Source organism: Girardinichthys multiradiatus, chromosome 17 (assembly GCF_021462225.1).
Source record: "Girardinichthys multiradiatus isolate DD_20200921_A chromosome 17, DD_fGirMul_XY1, whole genome shotgun sequence".
NCBI classification, from domain to species: Eukaryota; Metazoa; Chordata; class Actinopteri; order Cyprinodontiformes; family Goodeidae; genus Girardinichthys; species Girardinichthys multiradiatus.
In genome coordinates, this window is record NC_061809.1 from 15,021,256 (window position 1) to 15,038,903 (window position 17,648).

The 17,648-nt window shown below is 38.1% G+C and overlaps 1 protein-coding gene across 5 annotated transcripts in view; it reads left to right on the forward strand.

The window, feature by feature from the left end:
* grm8a (glutamate receptor, metabotropic 8a) overlaps positions 1-17,648 on the forward strand; it is a 391,012-nt gene that overhangs the window by 245,232 nt on the left and 128,132 nt on the right. For all 5 annotated transcript variants that reach the window (XM_047390124.1, XM_047390126.1, XM_047390125.1 and 2 more), the window contains exons 4-6: positions 9,388-9,523; positions 10,710-10,864; positions 14,283-14,420. In XM_047390124.1, the coding sequence (XP_047246080.1) occupies positions 9,388-9,523; positions 10,710-10,864; positions 14,283-14,420 (429 nt within the window). The remainder of the gene's footprint in view (positions 1-9,387; positions 9,524-10,709; positions 10,865-14,282; positions 14,421-17,648) is intronic.

The window sequence follows — 17,648 nt, forward strand, 5'->3', positions numbered from 1 at the left end:
TAGGAGGAAAAGAGCTGGTTGCCATGAAAAAAAAAAGAAGTTATTCCTTGAGTTGAAGGATGGAGAATGTTGCAACAGTGAAGTTGAAGGAAAGCATTGACACTCATAAGTTACAAACAGGAGCAATACATAGTACCAGACATAGGAGCGGGCATGTTCCCACTTTGTGATCTCCGAGCTCAACGATGACCTTGTGCTTTTTATCTGTGTTGTGACATCCAATCATCCGTTGCTTATCTCTCTCCTGCTTTCACCTTATACTTGTTTTCATCTTTCCATCCCTTCCCATTTCCTTCTCCCATCTTCTGATTTATCTCTGTTTCCCCTTATCAGTCCATCTGTCCTGCTCCTCATTTCCCAGCTCCGTGTTCTGTCCCTTGCCATATTTTACCTCATGTCTCACTCATCCCTTTCACCATCCAGCAGGAAGCCAGTGGGATTGATCTGATTGATTGGAAGTACTGGCAATGTGTGAGAGGTGCCAGGAGGTCAGATGACTCGGTTGAGACAGACTTGTTTCCTACTGGAGGATACACAATCCACAGTTTGATCGTCAAGTGTCACTTCAGCACTGATATTAAGAAGTTTGCCACAAAAGCTGCTTTGCAGTTTCTGTGTATACATAGATTACATTTAGGTCTGAAATGTCTGTCAGTTGATTTACAGAACAGGAATAGACTCTTGAAAGCAGAATTTTAATTTTAGTCTTTAGCACATCTGCAGTGTAAGATCAGCATTTTCCTATTTCGTATTCTTTGTTTTTTCCTCATGTTGCCATGCAACCAAAAACCGTCCTGTAGTTTGTGGGATTTTTTGCGATTGACAAACACACAGTATTTGAATATTGTTAAGGGGAAGCAAAAGGAAACAAAAAAATCCAAATAAAAAAGTGAAGAAATGTTGACTTGAGAGCCATATAAACCAATACCCGTTAATAAAATGATGTGCAATCAAAAGCTTCAAGAAGTCACCTCATTAGAAATAGTCTGCCCGTGTTTAATTTCAGCCCGCCGTAATTACAGCTTTTCTTCAGCAAAGACACGAGAGCTGGTCATTGTTGATGGAAGGATGAAAGGAGTTAAGTACAGGGCAAGTTTGTAAAAAAAAAAAAAAAAAAAAAAAATGCTTTGTAGTATTGATAATACTATTAAATATTGCATATTTGACTCCCTGTCATTATAATGCTGACATCTGTGTCAGATGTAAATATCTACTGCACTGAGACTCCAACAGACAAGAAGTATAGCGTCCCAAGCAGTTCTTTGTGATGTTATTATTGCTCACATGTTGCACATTTACAGCATATTATACATCCCACTGAAAGACTTGAGGCTTTGTCAGAGGTTGACCAAATCTAAACCCAATGAGAATCTTTGGCTAGAAAACTACTGTTTAGACACACACTATCTAATCTGACTGAGTTATTTTGTTAAAAAGCGTAGGCATAAATTATAGTCTATAGATGTTCAAAGCTGGTAGAGGCATACTCTAGAGACTGAAATAGCAGTTTTAGGTGTTTCTTCTCTGTATGGCAGATTATTTGTTTAGTTGTTTCAATTCATTTTCTGTCCACTTCACAAGTATGCACTACTTTGTCTAGGTCTTACAAATAAAAATGCTGCCAAGATGTATTAAGACAAAATGTGCAAGGTATAAGGGAGATGAATTTCTTTGCAAGTCACTGCATTCATTCTAATGACTGACTATCAAAAAACTGAAACATATGTATCTGCTTTGCAAGATATTCCAGATGCAGCTACTATTACAGCCTTTTGTAAATTCACTTTGTATATCTATCCACATCATTTAACTTTATAGATACTACAAAAAGGAAAAAGAAATGATGAAATACTGCAAAGTAGCTTTTTGCCATATTCTGAAGTTTTCATACTAGTAAACACAAGCCTACATTCGTGCACTTTCTTTATCTGGGGGTATTTTAAAATGAAGAGAAACATCCCATTCAAAGGTTCTATTTCAGTCTGCACATGTGACACATTCAGAGCACTTCTTGCAGTACCTGTCTCCCCTCAGACCTGTGCAAGTGCTGACTTCAGCTAGACTGCCAGACTCCTGTGGAGAGAACAGACTTCCTGCTCCTTTGCACACTCACACACCCTTACATATCTTTTGTGAGGTGGTAGGCAAGGTCAGATGTTTAAATGCTGTTTATACATATCAGTACGGTAAAAAGAAAATTGCACATTTTGTTCTTTATGTATACTACAAAGATGGAAGGATAACTTTTTTTTCATTCATTCTTATTCCATCATTGCTCCAGAAAGATTATTTTATATTAACAGCCTTTATGGCACAGGGTACTATAAATATAAATGTCAATGTCCATACTTCCAACAAGTAAATCCCTCCATTAGCAGCCAGTCAAATTACATGTTACAGGCCACAGGGGTGGTAAAGCTTTGTTTATTTATCCAAATCAGGAGATTTTCAACCAAACCTGATTTAACAAAATCCTGAAGACAACCTTTTCTAGATTTATTCTGGACAGTAAAAATAATGGTGAATTCTAATAGAGCAAAGGTGATTAGCATCTACTAGATTTATAACAAGTAAAGTCATAATTTACCTAAGACCTAGCATGGAAGCATAGTGGTATGGGCTGCTTTCACAGCAAAAAAAAATAATCTGAGAAGTTTAGCTGAAGAAGTTGGATTTATATTTAAAGACAGTGTAACATCACTGACAAGTCTGTATTTGTTACAGAAGTCCACTTGAAATGTTGTGTTATCTATTGACTAATCCATTTCATTTTTAAATGTCTTGCATAACAAAAACCTAGTTCTTCTATAAATGTACATGTATATCATAATTTGAAAACAGCAGTTAGTACATTTATGTTACCAGCTTAAATTTAAAGCAACAAAAGTAATATACAAAAAAAAATAAAAAAATGTAAAAAACAAAATTGATTATGATCCTAGAAAACCCAGCATTTGGCATCTCATTAAAACGATTTCTAAGGCGTGAAGCAAAAGGTGAGGTTTTCAAAAACATTTATTTTGTTACCACACCTGTTCAAACTCTCAGCCACAGTCGCTTTTAGTATGAACTGTGTCTCATCTTGTTACCTTTTACCTTGTTCCTTTTCTTGAATCCAAGATTCCAATTGTTTTAAAATCCTGGAACAAAAGATCTTTTAAAAATGGATATTGGGTGATAAGTCAGTCTTCATCACTTGAGGTAAGCTTTGGATCTCACCTAATTTGATGCATAGATGATCTTTGTTGCTAAAGTACTTACCCTATACTCTTTTGACGTTCCCCTAAGAAACCAACATATCCATTTGACATATTCATTTTGACAAATTTTTCTAGTCAAGAATTACATTTCTTTTACAGCCATTCGAATTGACAGGTGTTTTGCTATGACACCTCGTCATGGTGATTATATAGAAATGCATTTCTGGTTTTGAGTGTGTCTCACTAGACTCTTCTTTATCAGAAAAGTGTGTTTTTGCAGGAAGCTAAATATTTATAAACATTAATGAAAGGGAATGCTTTTCTTATGTGTCCTCTTACAGTTAAATGTAACAACACATTATACAGAACACCAGTGTATGTAGAACACATTAAAAAATATGAGGATCTTTGTGGTAAACAAAGGAAAAACAATAACTCTGCACAGTGAAGGATAAATCCAGCAGATACAATCTGGTGCTTCATTTTCAACCTGAAATCAACTTGATGTGCAAGTTTCCTGCATTGCTGTGTTCTCGTGATTTTAGCTCACATTACTCTCCCTGCAAACCGACACAATGGCTGTTCTTTTTCTAATGCACTTATCTGTGTTTTATTATCAGCAAATTATAAGCAGGTTCAAGCTGAACTCCATTATGTGCAATAAAAAGCTTCTCCACCTCAGGGTGGCTTCGGGACTGAGCCACGATTTTTGAAAGGGTGCAGGTTAGTGCGTTCCTAAATTTTCCAGCTAAATTTGATGCTCCAAGAGGGGTATCCTTTAAAGGCATATTTTAATGGGAGGATGTAAATTTTCTTGGGACAGCTGTTTTGTGGGCGTTGTCAATGATTCATTAGCAAGCCCAGGGAAAGGCTTTAATTTTGAGTAGGATGAAAAAAGCTGAACATTAATCACACCTTCTTAATCTGCACTACAGAGGACAAAAGCCAGTATAGTTGACAGAGTTGAAACAATTGCATACAGAGCCCATTGCTCACTGGTGAGCATGGAACTCACACAACCATGTCTTAGAGGCCAACACATGGATAAACACAAGCTTAAGTCAGTGACTTCAAAGGCCCATTCTGCTGTGCCGCAAGCCATGAACAAAGCATGGAGAAGCAGTGGTCGAGTTTAATTTTAAAGCATGCGTTAATGAGGTTTGGAGAGAGAGTGTATGTCAGAATATTTGTTCCTGCATGAGTTTGTGGGGTTCTAGGAAAACTGTCTTAGTAACAAATCACTGGCAGGTATTCACTAGAGGGTGAATGCATTTGAAGGTTTTTATCTAAGAAACTCTCGCTAACCCAGAGGGAGAAATTAATTCCCCACTGTGTGGATTTGTTGGGCACATAAAACCTCATTTATGGTACAACAACACCGAATATTGTGCTAAGATGAATAACTGACACTGAGTGCAATTCTCTTAGTAGCAGAGACACACTTGGCATAATCAGAGGAAGACAATGCTGCATTGTGAAAGGAAGAGTCATTAAAGTCAGATACTTTGAATTCAACCAGCTTTTATTCTTAGAGTTACAAGGTTTTATTTAACATTGAAGCAAACATAAAAATGCAAACACTTGTACCAGTGGCATAAAAACATCAAGTTCCAACGATACCGTTATCACTCATCTTGCTTAGCAGGAGGCCACATTAGCATCTCTCTGTGCTCAAGCTCTAATGCCAGTATAAATGCCATACAAAATATATTAATGTAATGGTGAGGATGTGCTGTATTTCTGCAGTTTTTATTACGTTTTTCAGAGAAGAAGTAAAGTAATATGATACAAGTGGCCAATGGGACTCAGAAATTAGCCTTTACAATGCAGGAGTTGCAGCTAAAAACATGAAAACAAAAATAATGACTCAGTGATGAGAGACAGGTGATAAGATGAAACATATCCACATAACATTAGTCGTCTGCACCCTCATTAGGGCAAAAGTGCACCCCATAAAAAACCCTCAAGGCTTTGAAAATGTCTGTGTACATGAAGCCAAAGACATGTCATCAACTCGCTGGCACTCTTACTAATAGGTGGCATTATTGTGCTGTCTGGAAATGTGTCCTTGAGCAGGTTTCCAGATGAATGCTGATTACTCAGTTTTGTATGTACCTGCTCATGACATTGCATATGGTTTAAATTTACTGTCTCATTATTTAGTCCTTTGCAGCCTAGTTTAAAAATTCATGGCTGTCAATAATTTTGCATGTCAAGATGTTGAGGAGAGTTGCAAAAAATCTTGCATACCCAGTTAGTTTCTTCCTATTTAAATTACTGTGTAAACTCTTAGTCATAAGCAGCGCCCGTAACAAGCTACTGAGGGCGATGTTTAATTGGACGTTTAGGATCTTAGACAAGAAGTCTACCAGATCAATATGATGTATTGTTCTTAAGAATCTATATAAGATTAATTTTGACCAGAATTGTTTTCATAAAAATGTACCTGCTAATTCCAGATCTTTCTGAAGCTCTCAGTAAGTTATTAGGTCTTGGACAAATATTCTAATCATTTTTTTTGACTCCTTTGTCAGAAATTTAGTGAGGAGCACCTTGTTGTGGCTGATTATGGTTCCAATGGTGATGAATGAAAAATTCAATAGGTTAGAAATGTGTCTGTAACCAATCATTTAAGAATGTTTAGCTAAATTCAGCTTTCAAAGATCTTGACAGAGCTTTGTTTTCACACATCATGATAGGATTCTTGTTGGATATCTTGGCAGTAAGAAACCCTGTTATAGGCCAACAGTTAAGACTAAACCAGCAGATATTCATTTGCACTGATAGGGGGCAGGATTGACTTCTAATGGACAGGTATGGGGTACATTATTTAGAAATGTGGATTACTTGGGTTTTTACCAACATCTGATGTGAATGTCATGTTAAAAGCCCCAATACTTACTAACACAATCCAGACATCACCTTACATGTTCAAGAATCTGTTGCTAACATTTAGATGTGAGACACTGATGGACATCCTCTGATGTTTGTTGCCATCCTGTGACTGGTCAGGACAGAAAAAAACACAAAGACACATGGACAAAATGTTCTTAATAGTACCTAAGCCTGTTCTAGTGTAAGTTGGGATGTTTGGTTTCTTAGTCACTTCTTTATTAAGCTTCTTCGAAGACGCCAGGGATCTCTAAGAAACCTGATGAATTGAAATTGAGAATAAAATGGCAAAAGTACATTTGAGGAGGGAAAATTAATCTTTCATCCTTTTTTCCTTTTTCTTTGTCTTTCTGTTGGGTTATAGATGAAATGTTCCTGAGAGAGGAGAGTGTGGGAGGGAAGCAGATTAATTAAACGCTGAAACAGCATTGTTTCACGTTCTCCAAGAGAGACAATTCAGTCTGAAAACAGAGTGCCTTTAATTGCAAACTGAAAGACTTTCATTTGGAGAGGTGTTGAACACACTTAACATATTTATCTTGGCATCTTCACGCTGCAAGTCATTTTTTTGGAAGTACCACAGAAGAGATCATGGGAATAAGCTGTGCACATGAAAGATTACCACAAATACCTGAATATACAGTAGTCAGTCATGCATAGATCCTGTAGATACTTGTTTTCAAAATAAGAACATGCAGGCATGCTGCCGGCCCAAGGGTATGAGGCCCTAAGCGGAATTCTTGCCACGCCTTTTAAAATTGTATTTGCAATAAATCTGAAAAACTGTTATATTCCTTCCACTTCACAATGGTGCCACTTTGGAGTGCATATTGTTAATTGAATTTTACTTATTTCTCATTCTACATTACACGCCATAGGCCAAGTTTAATGTTACAATTACAAGCAACCACAAAGAAAAATACTTGCTATTACTTGCTGATCTGATCTGTTTAGAAAACATTTAAATGTGGATTAAAAGATTTTGTAGCTTAAACACAAGCAGCAGGTATTAAATTAGCTTAAAATGATGAATCTGTTAACATGCACACTTTGAAGGTTTTTCCATGTATGTGTACTATATGTGTACAACTGAGGCCCCCAGGTAAACAGGGGGACCCTAGCTAGTTGCAAAGTTTTCTTTTACTGCTAGCCGGACCTGCATGCAGGTTATAGGTGACCATCTGGCAGCTTGTTCTCTTAGTGACGAGTAAATTATGATTCAGCACAATAAAAATGAATGCCTTACAAACGGTGACTTTTGGCAAAAGCTGACTTATCATGCAAACCAATAACTGCTTTATCAGAAGTAAATGAAGAGGATTTTTGAATAAACTCATATCAGTGCAGCCAGCGTGTGATGTTATGTCATCAAATGATAATAAATGATTCAATTTGCGCACAATCACCCACTGCATGGGCCTTCATTTATTGAAAAGACAACAACTGCTTGAGGTGAAAAGTAAAAATCGATTCAGCCTGTGTCTCTAATTGAGTGCTCCAAATATGACTGATTCAGATTTAATCCAATGACCGAGGATATTAGTTACATTCCAGCTGACAAATAATATGTTTACTGCTCGCTACATTTGAATATCTGATGCCCTCGGCCAACGTTCTTCAGATGGGAGAGAATTCGGCTTGGGAAAAAAAAAAAACCATTCACATTAGGATGTGTACATAAGATTAACCTTTTTAAACTAGTTGGGTGAAAAGAAAGGTTGTTATAAAGTATGTCACAGTATGTGGAGCCCTCAGATGTGGAGGCAGTGTTCCACAGCTAAGGGGCAGCAAAGGAAAAGGACCGGTCTCCTGTGGTGCGGGAATGTGAAGATGGTGGATGTTGGAGACGCATCATTAAGCTTAAGTATTAATCTGGTCAAATCAGTTTCCACAGTTAAGCATGGTGATGGTGGCACCATCATTTGGGCTTGTTTGTTTACAGAGACTAAGTCATAGCAGGACATGTTTAAGGTGCTTCAAGAAAACCTTTGAGTCATGAGTCTTGCTTAGACTTACAGAAGTATGTACAGGAAGTACAGAGATGTTTTTTTTTCAAAGAACTTACTGAAATTCCCAGAATGTAGCACAAGCACAACCAAACGTCTGTAGACCCTGAAACAGCTGTACAGTGAGACTGTGGGTTGGAAATTACAGTGATCTGCCAAATTGAAATTGTTACATACTTGATACTTGAGGAAGCATTCTAAGTTGAGTTGCATGTTAGGTTGGGTGTTTGTGGGAGGGGTTGGATGATAGGGCGTCTGTGCAGCTTTTGTCACTTTAGTAATTAGCCTTGAGAGGATTTTAATTCGAGACTAATGAGAATTTGTTTTAGCAGTCATGCACTCTGTTGTGTGTGCCTGCCTGGGTATCAATGTGACTGTATGTTGATTAAGGATTGCGATATAGCGAAAGCGACAGACTGTACAGATGTTCGATAAATGGGCTGGAACAGGCAGGGAGATATCATTCACTCCTGCTTTGTGCACTCACACAGGGATGCAAGAAGACAAAAATTAACATGAAGACGAATGTGCAACGATGTATATTTTTTATTTATTTTTCTGTCTTTTGTGAAAAACAATTCCCTCTCCTTTCCTTGATTGAAGCTAACAATATAATTCAGCAAAGCCAATTACCAGTTTGGAGCTTTAACATAAAGTCTGGATTAGTGCTTAACAGATGTGTGTGCATGTGTGTCTGAAACAAACAGGCTAACAAATTAATACCACGCATTGTGAATGAAATAATTACACTGAGCAAAAGTAAATGAGGTAAGCTGAGTTTGACATTCACAAATATTTTCTCAACCCCATTTGCTACACAAAGGGCATGTTTGGAATCAAAATGCGCTCTAATGCATTTTTCACCTTTATTGTCCATTGATTCTTTCCCCCCTCTTGCAATCAACAGCTTTATTTCTTTTAAGCTGATTTTGGTGAGTTTTTTTCCTGAACAGGGGTTAATTGCTCTTAACAATTTTCACCATGAATTTTATTATTTGGTTATTGATTAATCTTTTACTGCATTCATTATATACTCACTATTGGACTCCTTCTGTCAGTACTGCTGGACTGTCCCTCTTAAATTTTATTGCATTCCTGCTTCTTCTGCCATTCTTACAGTTGTGGTCATCATCAGAGATCTTGACAAAGAACAATCGGCCAACTTTAGAGCTAACAAACGTCATGCCACATCAAGACAGAATGGCTGGAGTTGAATAAGTATGGAATAAAGGTTATAATTTGATGAGTGTAAAGTGAAAAGTGGAATTTGTCTTTCTCTTCTGTCCCAGGTGGTGTGTGTATTGCCCAGTCTTTAAAGATCCCCAGGGAGCCGAGGCCTGGAGAGTTTGACAAGATCATCAGGCGCCTGCTGGAGACCTCCAATGCCAGGGCCATCATCATGTTTGCCAATGAAGATGACATACGGTATGTGCTGTTTATTGAAAGTTGTTCCGTACAGTTTTCCAGCTAGTTAATTACAAGGCCTTGCAAAAGTAGTTATTGCACATTTCATCGTTATTCCAACAAACATCAATATATTTTTCTGTGGAGGTTATTTGATAGACCAACACAGAGTAGGGCATGATTGGGAACTGGAAGAACGGTGCATATGTATTCAGCCTTCTTTGCTCAGAGAATTAGCCAAAAGCTCTATAGTTTTTCTGGATTAGCTGCGGAGATTCGCAGCTTAAGTGGAGGAATCTATTGTTCATTCAACAAATGTAGTCCTGCCGAAGGAAGCCATTGTTGACAGATAGCCATAATAAATCCCATTTGCAGAGGACACATTGAGCATGTGAAAGAAGGCGTTCTGGTCAAATGAGACCAAAATGCATCATCCTCACTGTAGAACACAGTGGTGGCAACTTCATGCTGTGAAGATTCTTTTCTTCAGCAGATGCTGGGACGTCCTTTAAAGATGCATATTGGTGTGGTACAATGGGACAGTCAAACTCCAGACCTAAGCTAAAATAAAAATCTGTAGCAAGACTTGAAAACTGCCATTCACACAAGATCTCCATCCAGTCTGGCTGAGCTTGAGCTATATTGCACAGAGAAATGAGGAAAGACTTAGGTCTCGTAAACTGATACAGACAAATCCAGCTGTAAGAGCAGCAAAAGGTGGTTCCATAAGGTGCTGACTGTTGGGGCGAATACAAACGTTAGTCACACGTTTCAGATTTGTATTTGCAAATGAAAATTTAAAAAACATGTATCATTAGTTTAGGTCTTTTAAATAATTTCCACTATAATAAAGTTTGTAGTTTTAACATGACATGGAATAAAAAAGTTCAAGGGGTATTAATACTTTGAAAAAGCACTGTACATTTTTTTTTATAAAGCTGTTTTGACTATGTCCTTTTGTAGCAATGAAAAGTAGTATGTCATTGGTTTTGTAAACATTCTTTACAACTCTTGCATCAGGTAAAATAGAAGGGACAAGAAGTTTTTGATTGAGATTGGATTAGACTGATGTATTTAATCTTTCTTTATAAGCCAAGTAGCATTTATTAAGTAGGGAGACAGTCATTGTCCTTCATGTACCCTGAATGACATTGTTAGTCCTGAAACACCTGTAATATTTGTCATTCTAAGCTTCTCCTTTTAACAGGCGAGTTCTTGATGCAGCTAAAAGGAACAACCAGACTGGCCACTTCTTGTGGGTTGGATCAGACAGCTGGGGGTCCAAGATCTCTCCTGTGATTGGCCAAGAGAGAGTGGCTGAGGGAGCCATCACTATTCTGCCCAAACGAGCATCTGTGGATGGTAAGAGTGTGTGAAATTATATATTTTAGGAAGCTGGTATGATTACCTCTATTTTGCGTGTGTAATTCAATTCTGACAAATATGGTGGGTGGGTTAAAGATCACAAATTTGGCCTCAGCTGCTTCTTGTCCAAGGTCCCTATGGGATAATTGACCCATAAAAATAAAGTGTTTTTACAGCAACTTCGTAATGTTTTCTGTCCTCCACAAATTTAGGAGGAAACTCGTGATCAACTTAAAAAGTTAAGTATACTTAAAAAATGCAAATAATGGAGGAGGGGATGTTGAAGCTGCTCAAAAGAAGTAAAGTACAGATAAGGAAATTATTATAAAAGAGAATGAGTTTTTTTACTGACATTTCAAATATTGAATAAATGTGGAGAAAAAAAATACAATATAACTAACAATCTGGCAACAGATGCAGTATAAAGCTATACTCACTTTTTGCAACATTAAGTCATAAATGTCTTGATTTTGTTCTAATGCAGCAGTTTTCAGCTCACTTTTTTCCATAGTTTTGTGATAAATATTGTCTAATGTTCTTTCTGAAGTTTAAAAAGTTGCATATTCAACAAGAACCTTTTCTATTTAAAGGTTGCTTCATCTATCATCCAGCCTAGGAACAGGGACAATGGTTAGTCTGGCTTTCTTCAGATATAAAAAAAGGGGTTTTGCTTTGACCCAAGCACAGCAGATAAAATAGTGGGTTATAACTTGTATCGTAAGCCTAAGAGAGAGGCTTCATTGTGCTATTCACTGATGTTAGTTTTTTTCTTAATCTAAAGCACAGATTTACTTTCACTTTCCATGATGTTAAAAAGAAGCTTGGATATTAAGCAGTATGGTGCATAAGAGACTGGAACACAGTAAATTTGTATTTTTGAGCACAAAGTGTGGGTAGTACTCCACTTGCATGAGTTTGTTTTAATAAAGTGCCGCTGCAAGGAATTGCTTTTGGCTGCAGCCAAAGAACCATCACTGGACATTTTAACAGAAGCCGATTAGTTTCATCTTTATTCGGTCTGCATTTTAATAGGAGCACAAGCTCTGCCTGTGCCATCATTATTAGTATAGTACAGACTTCTGGTTTTCAACAGTACTGTCTGTGCAGCTACTTTGTAATGCTCTTACCATCTTGATCAGCATGCTGTGACTGAAAATCAGTGTCTCTTTACAACCTGAGAATGATTTGTGGCATTCTCTTAGTTTGATATCCTAAGCTTTTGAGTTTTTTGGACTGGGGCATCATATTTGGCATGCGGGTTGGAGGTGAATCTAATGCAAAGCTTGAGGATTTTATTTCCTTGACTTGTAAAAGTTGTAGACACTATCATTTTTGCATCCTTTTTAATTGAGGTCACTTCACATTGAACTAGGATTCAACACCAAGCATTAAAATCATATTCGGACAGTCTATGGTACATTAATAAAACAGTCAAATTTTGGCACTACATTTGCCATGCACAAGGGTTCCAGCTACTGCCTTGGCTGCAACAAAAAGAGAAAAAGGTAAATGAGGAAGAAGAGAGAGGTCAGTATGCACAGCACTCCCCCTGGAATAGAGCTGGGGGGGAAGCACCACACCTCCAAATTGCACATATGAGTAGGTTGTTAGAGGCTGAGGGGGAGATATCAGCTTAAAGATTAAATTCAAATTGAAAATGTATTTTCCATGCTGTTGAAGAGAAGCACTAACACTGTATATGATGTGGAGAACAAGCAGGTAAACCGTGAGCAGGAGGTCATATGCTTAATTGTATCATTTTATCATTGTGAATAAAATAAGTAGTTGAGAGTTCACACCTCCATTGAGGTCAGCTCAAATTTATCAGTAAAAACAGACTGAACTCACAGAGGTATGCATTCCTTCTTTGATTGAAACTAACAATATTATTCAGAGAAGCCAATTACCACAACAGAAATATATCGCAAATTGTTCATGTAGTATTCCTTAAAGCAGTAGCAATATTGCAAAAACTGCTTGGACTGCTGTAAATGTTGGCTATTTTTATAGCTACCATGTATTCCAGTTCATTAGGAATCTATGAATAAGTTATTTCATTGTGAAAGCAGCAGATGTAGCAAGTTTAATCACTTTCAGTAAAACCACATTGTTGACTGGGTAATATTGACTTACATTATTTCTCCAGTAGCTGGATACAATGTTCACTATCTGGGGCCTATGTCTGCAATGAACCCAAAGCACAAAGGCATTAACACTGTTTAATTAAGCAAGGGTTTATCGCAAGCCATATCGTTATTGTATATCACATGGTTTCCTAATATTGTGCAGCCCTAGTATACAGACAGAGCCAAGTTAAAATAATTGTGCACAATTGCACAATGTATGTTCCCATGTTGCTGGTAACCACACCGATGGTTTAATACTACACATGAAAGGTGAAACTGATAGTGGAAGGGCCTCCCATGTTTATAGGTAAATTAAACAGACACTGAAGATATCACACACCTGAAAACTTTAAGATGAAAACACACAAATAAAAAAGTAAAATAAACATTCTTTAAAAAAAGTATCTACTCAGTATTAAAGAAAAAATCCCCAACCATGTAGGGATTTTTTTCCTTCCATGGCGTTTGACAGAAAAAGGGATACTTATGTTACCATTTTTTAACACATCTGCTATCACAGTAGGAAGCTGGTGATCCCACATGACATGTGCTTCCCGTCGAGTTGTACGCGCCGTAAACTCACTGTTCCCAGCAGTCTGTCTATCAGTAAAGCTGCACAGGTACACACAGAATCCACATCTGGGAAAGCAGATGAGATCAATCAAGGCAGCGCTTGTCAGCTTGTACACTGAATCACACATGGCACAGGGTGTCTGAGTCAATCTGATAGTTCCTCATTCTGCATTGGATGTTATGACACGTACTGTGTTGCAGTTAACCTCGGAGCATGTTGTGTTGGAAGATTGGTTTAAATTGCCTTTTTCGTTTTAACAAGAACAAACAGTTTTTTTCAAGGGATCTAATCATCCTATCCTGCTATCTGCCAGTGGGTATTTCTATTCATATGAGTTAAAGCTTTTATTCTGGACCTCTATCCTCTATTGTCTGTTTTTTTTTAAATTGGACAAGTGGATAAAATTTTGTGAAAGCTGCATTTGAGATGATTGTTCTCCTTGCTCTCATCCTAAAGATACGTATCACAGAAATGGCATTTTGAATCACACAGGGGCTATTTATTTTTTATTTTCTCTGTCAAAATGCGTTACACTGCTAAGAATCCCCGTTTATATCATTGCTGGTAAGCTCAGTATAAGCTCTGAATTTTGAAACAACATTGCCCCATCACATTCTGATGTTAAGCCTTTTCTTTTCATCATTGATGATGATTTAATGATCTGTTCTTTAAATGTGTCTTGTTTTAACTTTTGCCCTCTCGGTCTTTCCTGCAGCATTTGACCGGTATTTCCGCAGCCGCTCTCTGTCGAACAACAGAAGAAATGTTTGGTTTGCTGAATTCTGGGAGGAAAACTTCAACTGCAGGCTCGGGATGCACGGCAAACGGCCCGGTGTGCTAAAAAAGTGCACAGGTGAGACCCAGCACTGAGTTCTACTATGATCTGAATGATTTTTCCCGGACACTTTTTCTGTCACTTAAAGAAAGATTCACCAAGAAGGAATCACAAACATTTCAATTTCATTGCAATTCACTGTTCTTCAAGTGCAATACACATTTTCTTTCTAAATTCGAAGTGTAATCCTTTTAAATAATTGAATTTCAATATAACTATAACTGTTGTGATAATATCTTTAAAACTGAGCAGCCTTATACTGACAAATTTCATGTATGGGTCAAGCATCAATGACTAACCTGGACTAACTCTTTAGGGCTAATAATAGAATAGGTTAATAATGCATTCAGCTGAATCCCTTCTAGTAAGAGTCCCTTTCTATAGTCCACTGACAGTTGACTGCAGAGGTGATTGGCTCTCCTGGGAGTCTGAACAGAATACTAAAGGGATGTAAAATTAATCAACGTTTCAAGAAAACCTTAGAACTGTTGGAATTAAAGCTTGTAATGACAGCAACATAATCTCTCTTGTACCTATGTGTTTGTAGAGTACATGTGTGTCTATCTGTTTTGGAATCCCCTGCTGGTATATATTTGTACTGTGTTTATGTGAAATGTGGTTAAGCCTTTTTTGCTGTCGAAAAGCTTTCAGCTTTTTATTTTACTGAAAATTGCTTACTGTTATTGATGTTAACCTCCATTGGTCTTTGATGTGTGCCTAAACAAAAGAACTAAGCTTAAAAATGATTCAGCAATGCATTGGGACATGAGGAGTTAGGGTGATCTCTTCGGTTTTGTTTTCGGGTTAATCGGGTCTGTAGGTTCTCAAATGTCCCACGTCGCATCCTCCCTGACTGATGCCAACAATTAGTTCACATAATTAGGTTTGTAAGGTCTGCGACTCCCACTGACTGCCTATTACTTCCTGTGGCATCGGTAGACGTGGGGTTGTACGTGTCCAGGGTCCTCTAATAATGCGCTAGAATCCATTAATCGTCTTTTGTATCAGTAAAAGCCTTGCTGAGGTTAAATTATATTTGAGTGTACATGCAAAAGCAGGTCCTATCCTGTCATTTTTTTTAAATGCCTAAAAAACATTACCACTTTGTCCTCCCCCTACATCTTAAAAGAATATTCAGGGGTCCATCAAAAGAGTTTCGTGACAGGTTAAAATGGGATTCAGCTTAAATGACTAATACAATTTCTCAATGATTGAATTTGACAGACACCAAATTATTCTTATAATATCAAAAGTAAAAGTAAACATTTTTAACTTTTATCAGGTTCTTTCATGAATTAATACACTGTCTCTATAAGTTTTGTCTTTACATGTAGCAAGTTTGGCTTGTGTTAATAGTCTTGAGAATTACAAATTATAATTTGTACTTTGCAAATTGCACGTACTGGAAGGACAGTGTCTGAAAGTACAACTAAAGAACAATTACTATTAAGGATGACCCAATCAGGAGTTTCTGTCCCAGATACAAGTCTGAGCTTTTTTTATGTGTTCATTCTGACATTTTAGGCATACCACATGGAGAAACCTGTTGGCTACATGTGTAAAAAAAACTGGATTCTAAGATACTGCCTCGGTTGCAAGATCGATTTTATTACATAAAATAGATTGGTTTCAAAGTGCACAGGGATTTGAAATGGACATTAAATAATTACAGCAACAACTGCATATACTTTGTGAGGAAAAAAATAGATTAATGGTATTACATCACAAAAAATAAACATTTGTGAGACCCTAGTGTGTGTATGTGTGTGTTTATCTACCAATTTGTTACCTGGAAATCTCTAATGGTTAAAGTGGCAAAAAGTGGTCGCTACTTCTGGCAGGATGACCCCCCTGGCACAAGCAGCATATACCTGACACAGAAGGGAGCCCCAGTAAAAGCAAAGGAACAGTCAACTCCAGGCCAGGCGCACAGGAAAAGACACTAGGCACTTCAGAGGCACCTGGCAACAAGACTGCCCAGCATGGAAGAGGGAGGACCACCCATTGGGCAGGCATAGGCTCAATGCAGAAACCAGGGATCAGATGAACTGAGGGAGATAGTCCAACCAGGTGAGACAGCCCAAGAGAGGTAAAAGGAAAGGCTCCAACTTGAGTCCATCCCCGGGCCCACAGTCAGCCTGAAACAACCCCGTAGAACATGGGCCATTATCTAGTAACCCACAATGCCACAACAGCAAGGACAGAGTCCTCATTTTGACAAACCTGCACTTGGACAGCTCTACCAGAGCCCCAAGGCCATTCCCAAACCATCGGCCCCTGCCAAAACAGTGCAGAGACAGAGGCAAGGGCCACAGCGGGGAAATCCCAGTGGGAAATCCCCAGCATCACTGCTTGCTGACAGTTGATATCCCCCACCCCACCACCACAGGGTACACCCAGCAGGGTAGCCATCATCTCAGCTAGGAGCAGACGACCCATGTGCAGTAACAGTCCTGACCAACAGCCCAGGACCCAGGCATCTCACATGCTGTTCTCACAGGCAAATTGTTTTTATTTTACCAGGAAAAAAGGCATATAGATAGACCTTGACAAACCCTTTAGCCAAAAGTCATAAACAGAAGAGCATGCAGTTAATCAAGTAGATCTTCAAGTCACACTCGTTAGTTTGTAAGAAACCTTTCTGGAACATTCATTGCCCTGCCAAGCGTGTTCTGTTAATAAATTTGTACTGTATAACCTGAAGGCTGGCTTTTTAAATCATTCTAAAAGTGTTGGAGCAAGTTTTGCTTAAATCTGTGCTGGTAGATAAATCAGTGTCCCAATCTGAGCCATTTAAAATCAAGTATTTACTAATGCCAAATCCCAGTTTGATGTGTTAGGAATAACCTTGCTTACTATTACTTATAAAAGAGCTTTCACACACAGACCAGGGTGATAATGTATGAATGCAAATGTATTCACTTTTCTTAGAATAGGATAATAATCCTCAGTGACCTACAATTTGACCAAGTTTAGTGCATTAGGTTAATTGTGGTACATACTGAAATTAGAGCAATTAGATTGCAGCAGCCACACGTGGATTCAGGGTTTGACACCTGCTATTACACGCTCTGTCAGATAGACACCAGAATGGTGACACATAGTCTACTGATAAACACTAAGGGAGTGTACATCCCATGGAGGGAGTACCAGACAAAACATCCATGTGGGACCTTCTTTCTGGGCTGTTTCGTCACTTGGATCAACGAGCGGGTTAAGTACGGGAGCCATCAGCACTGATCTCTG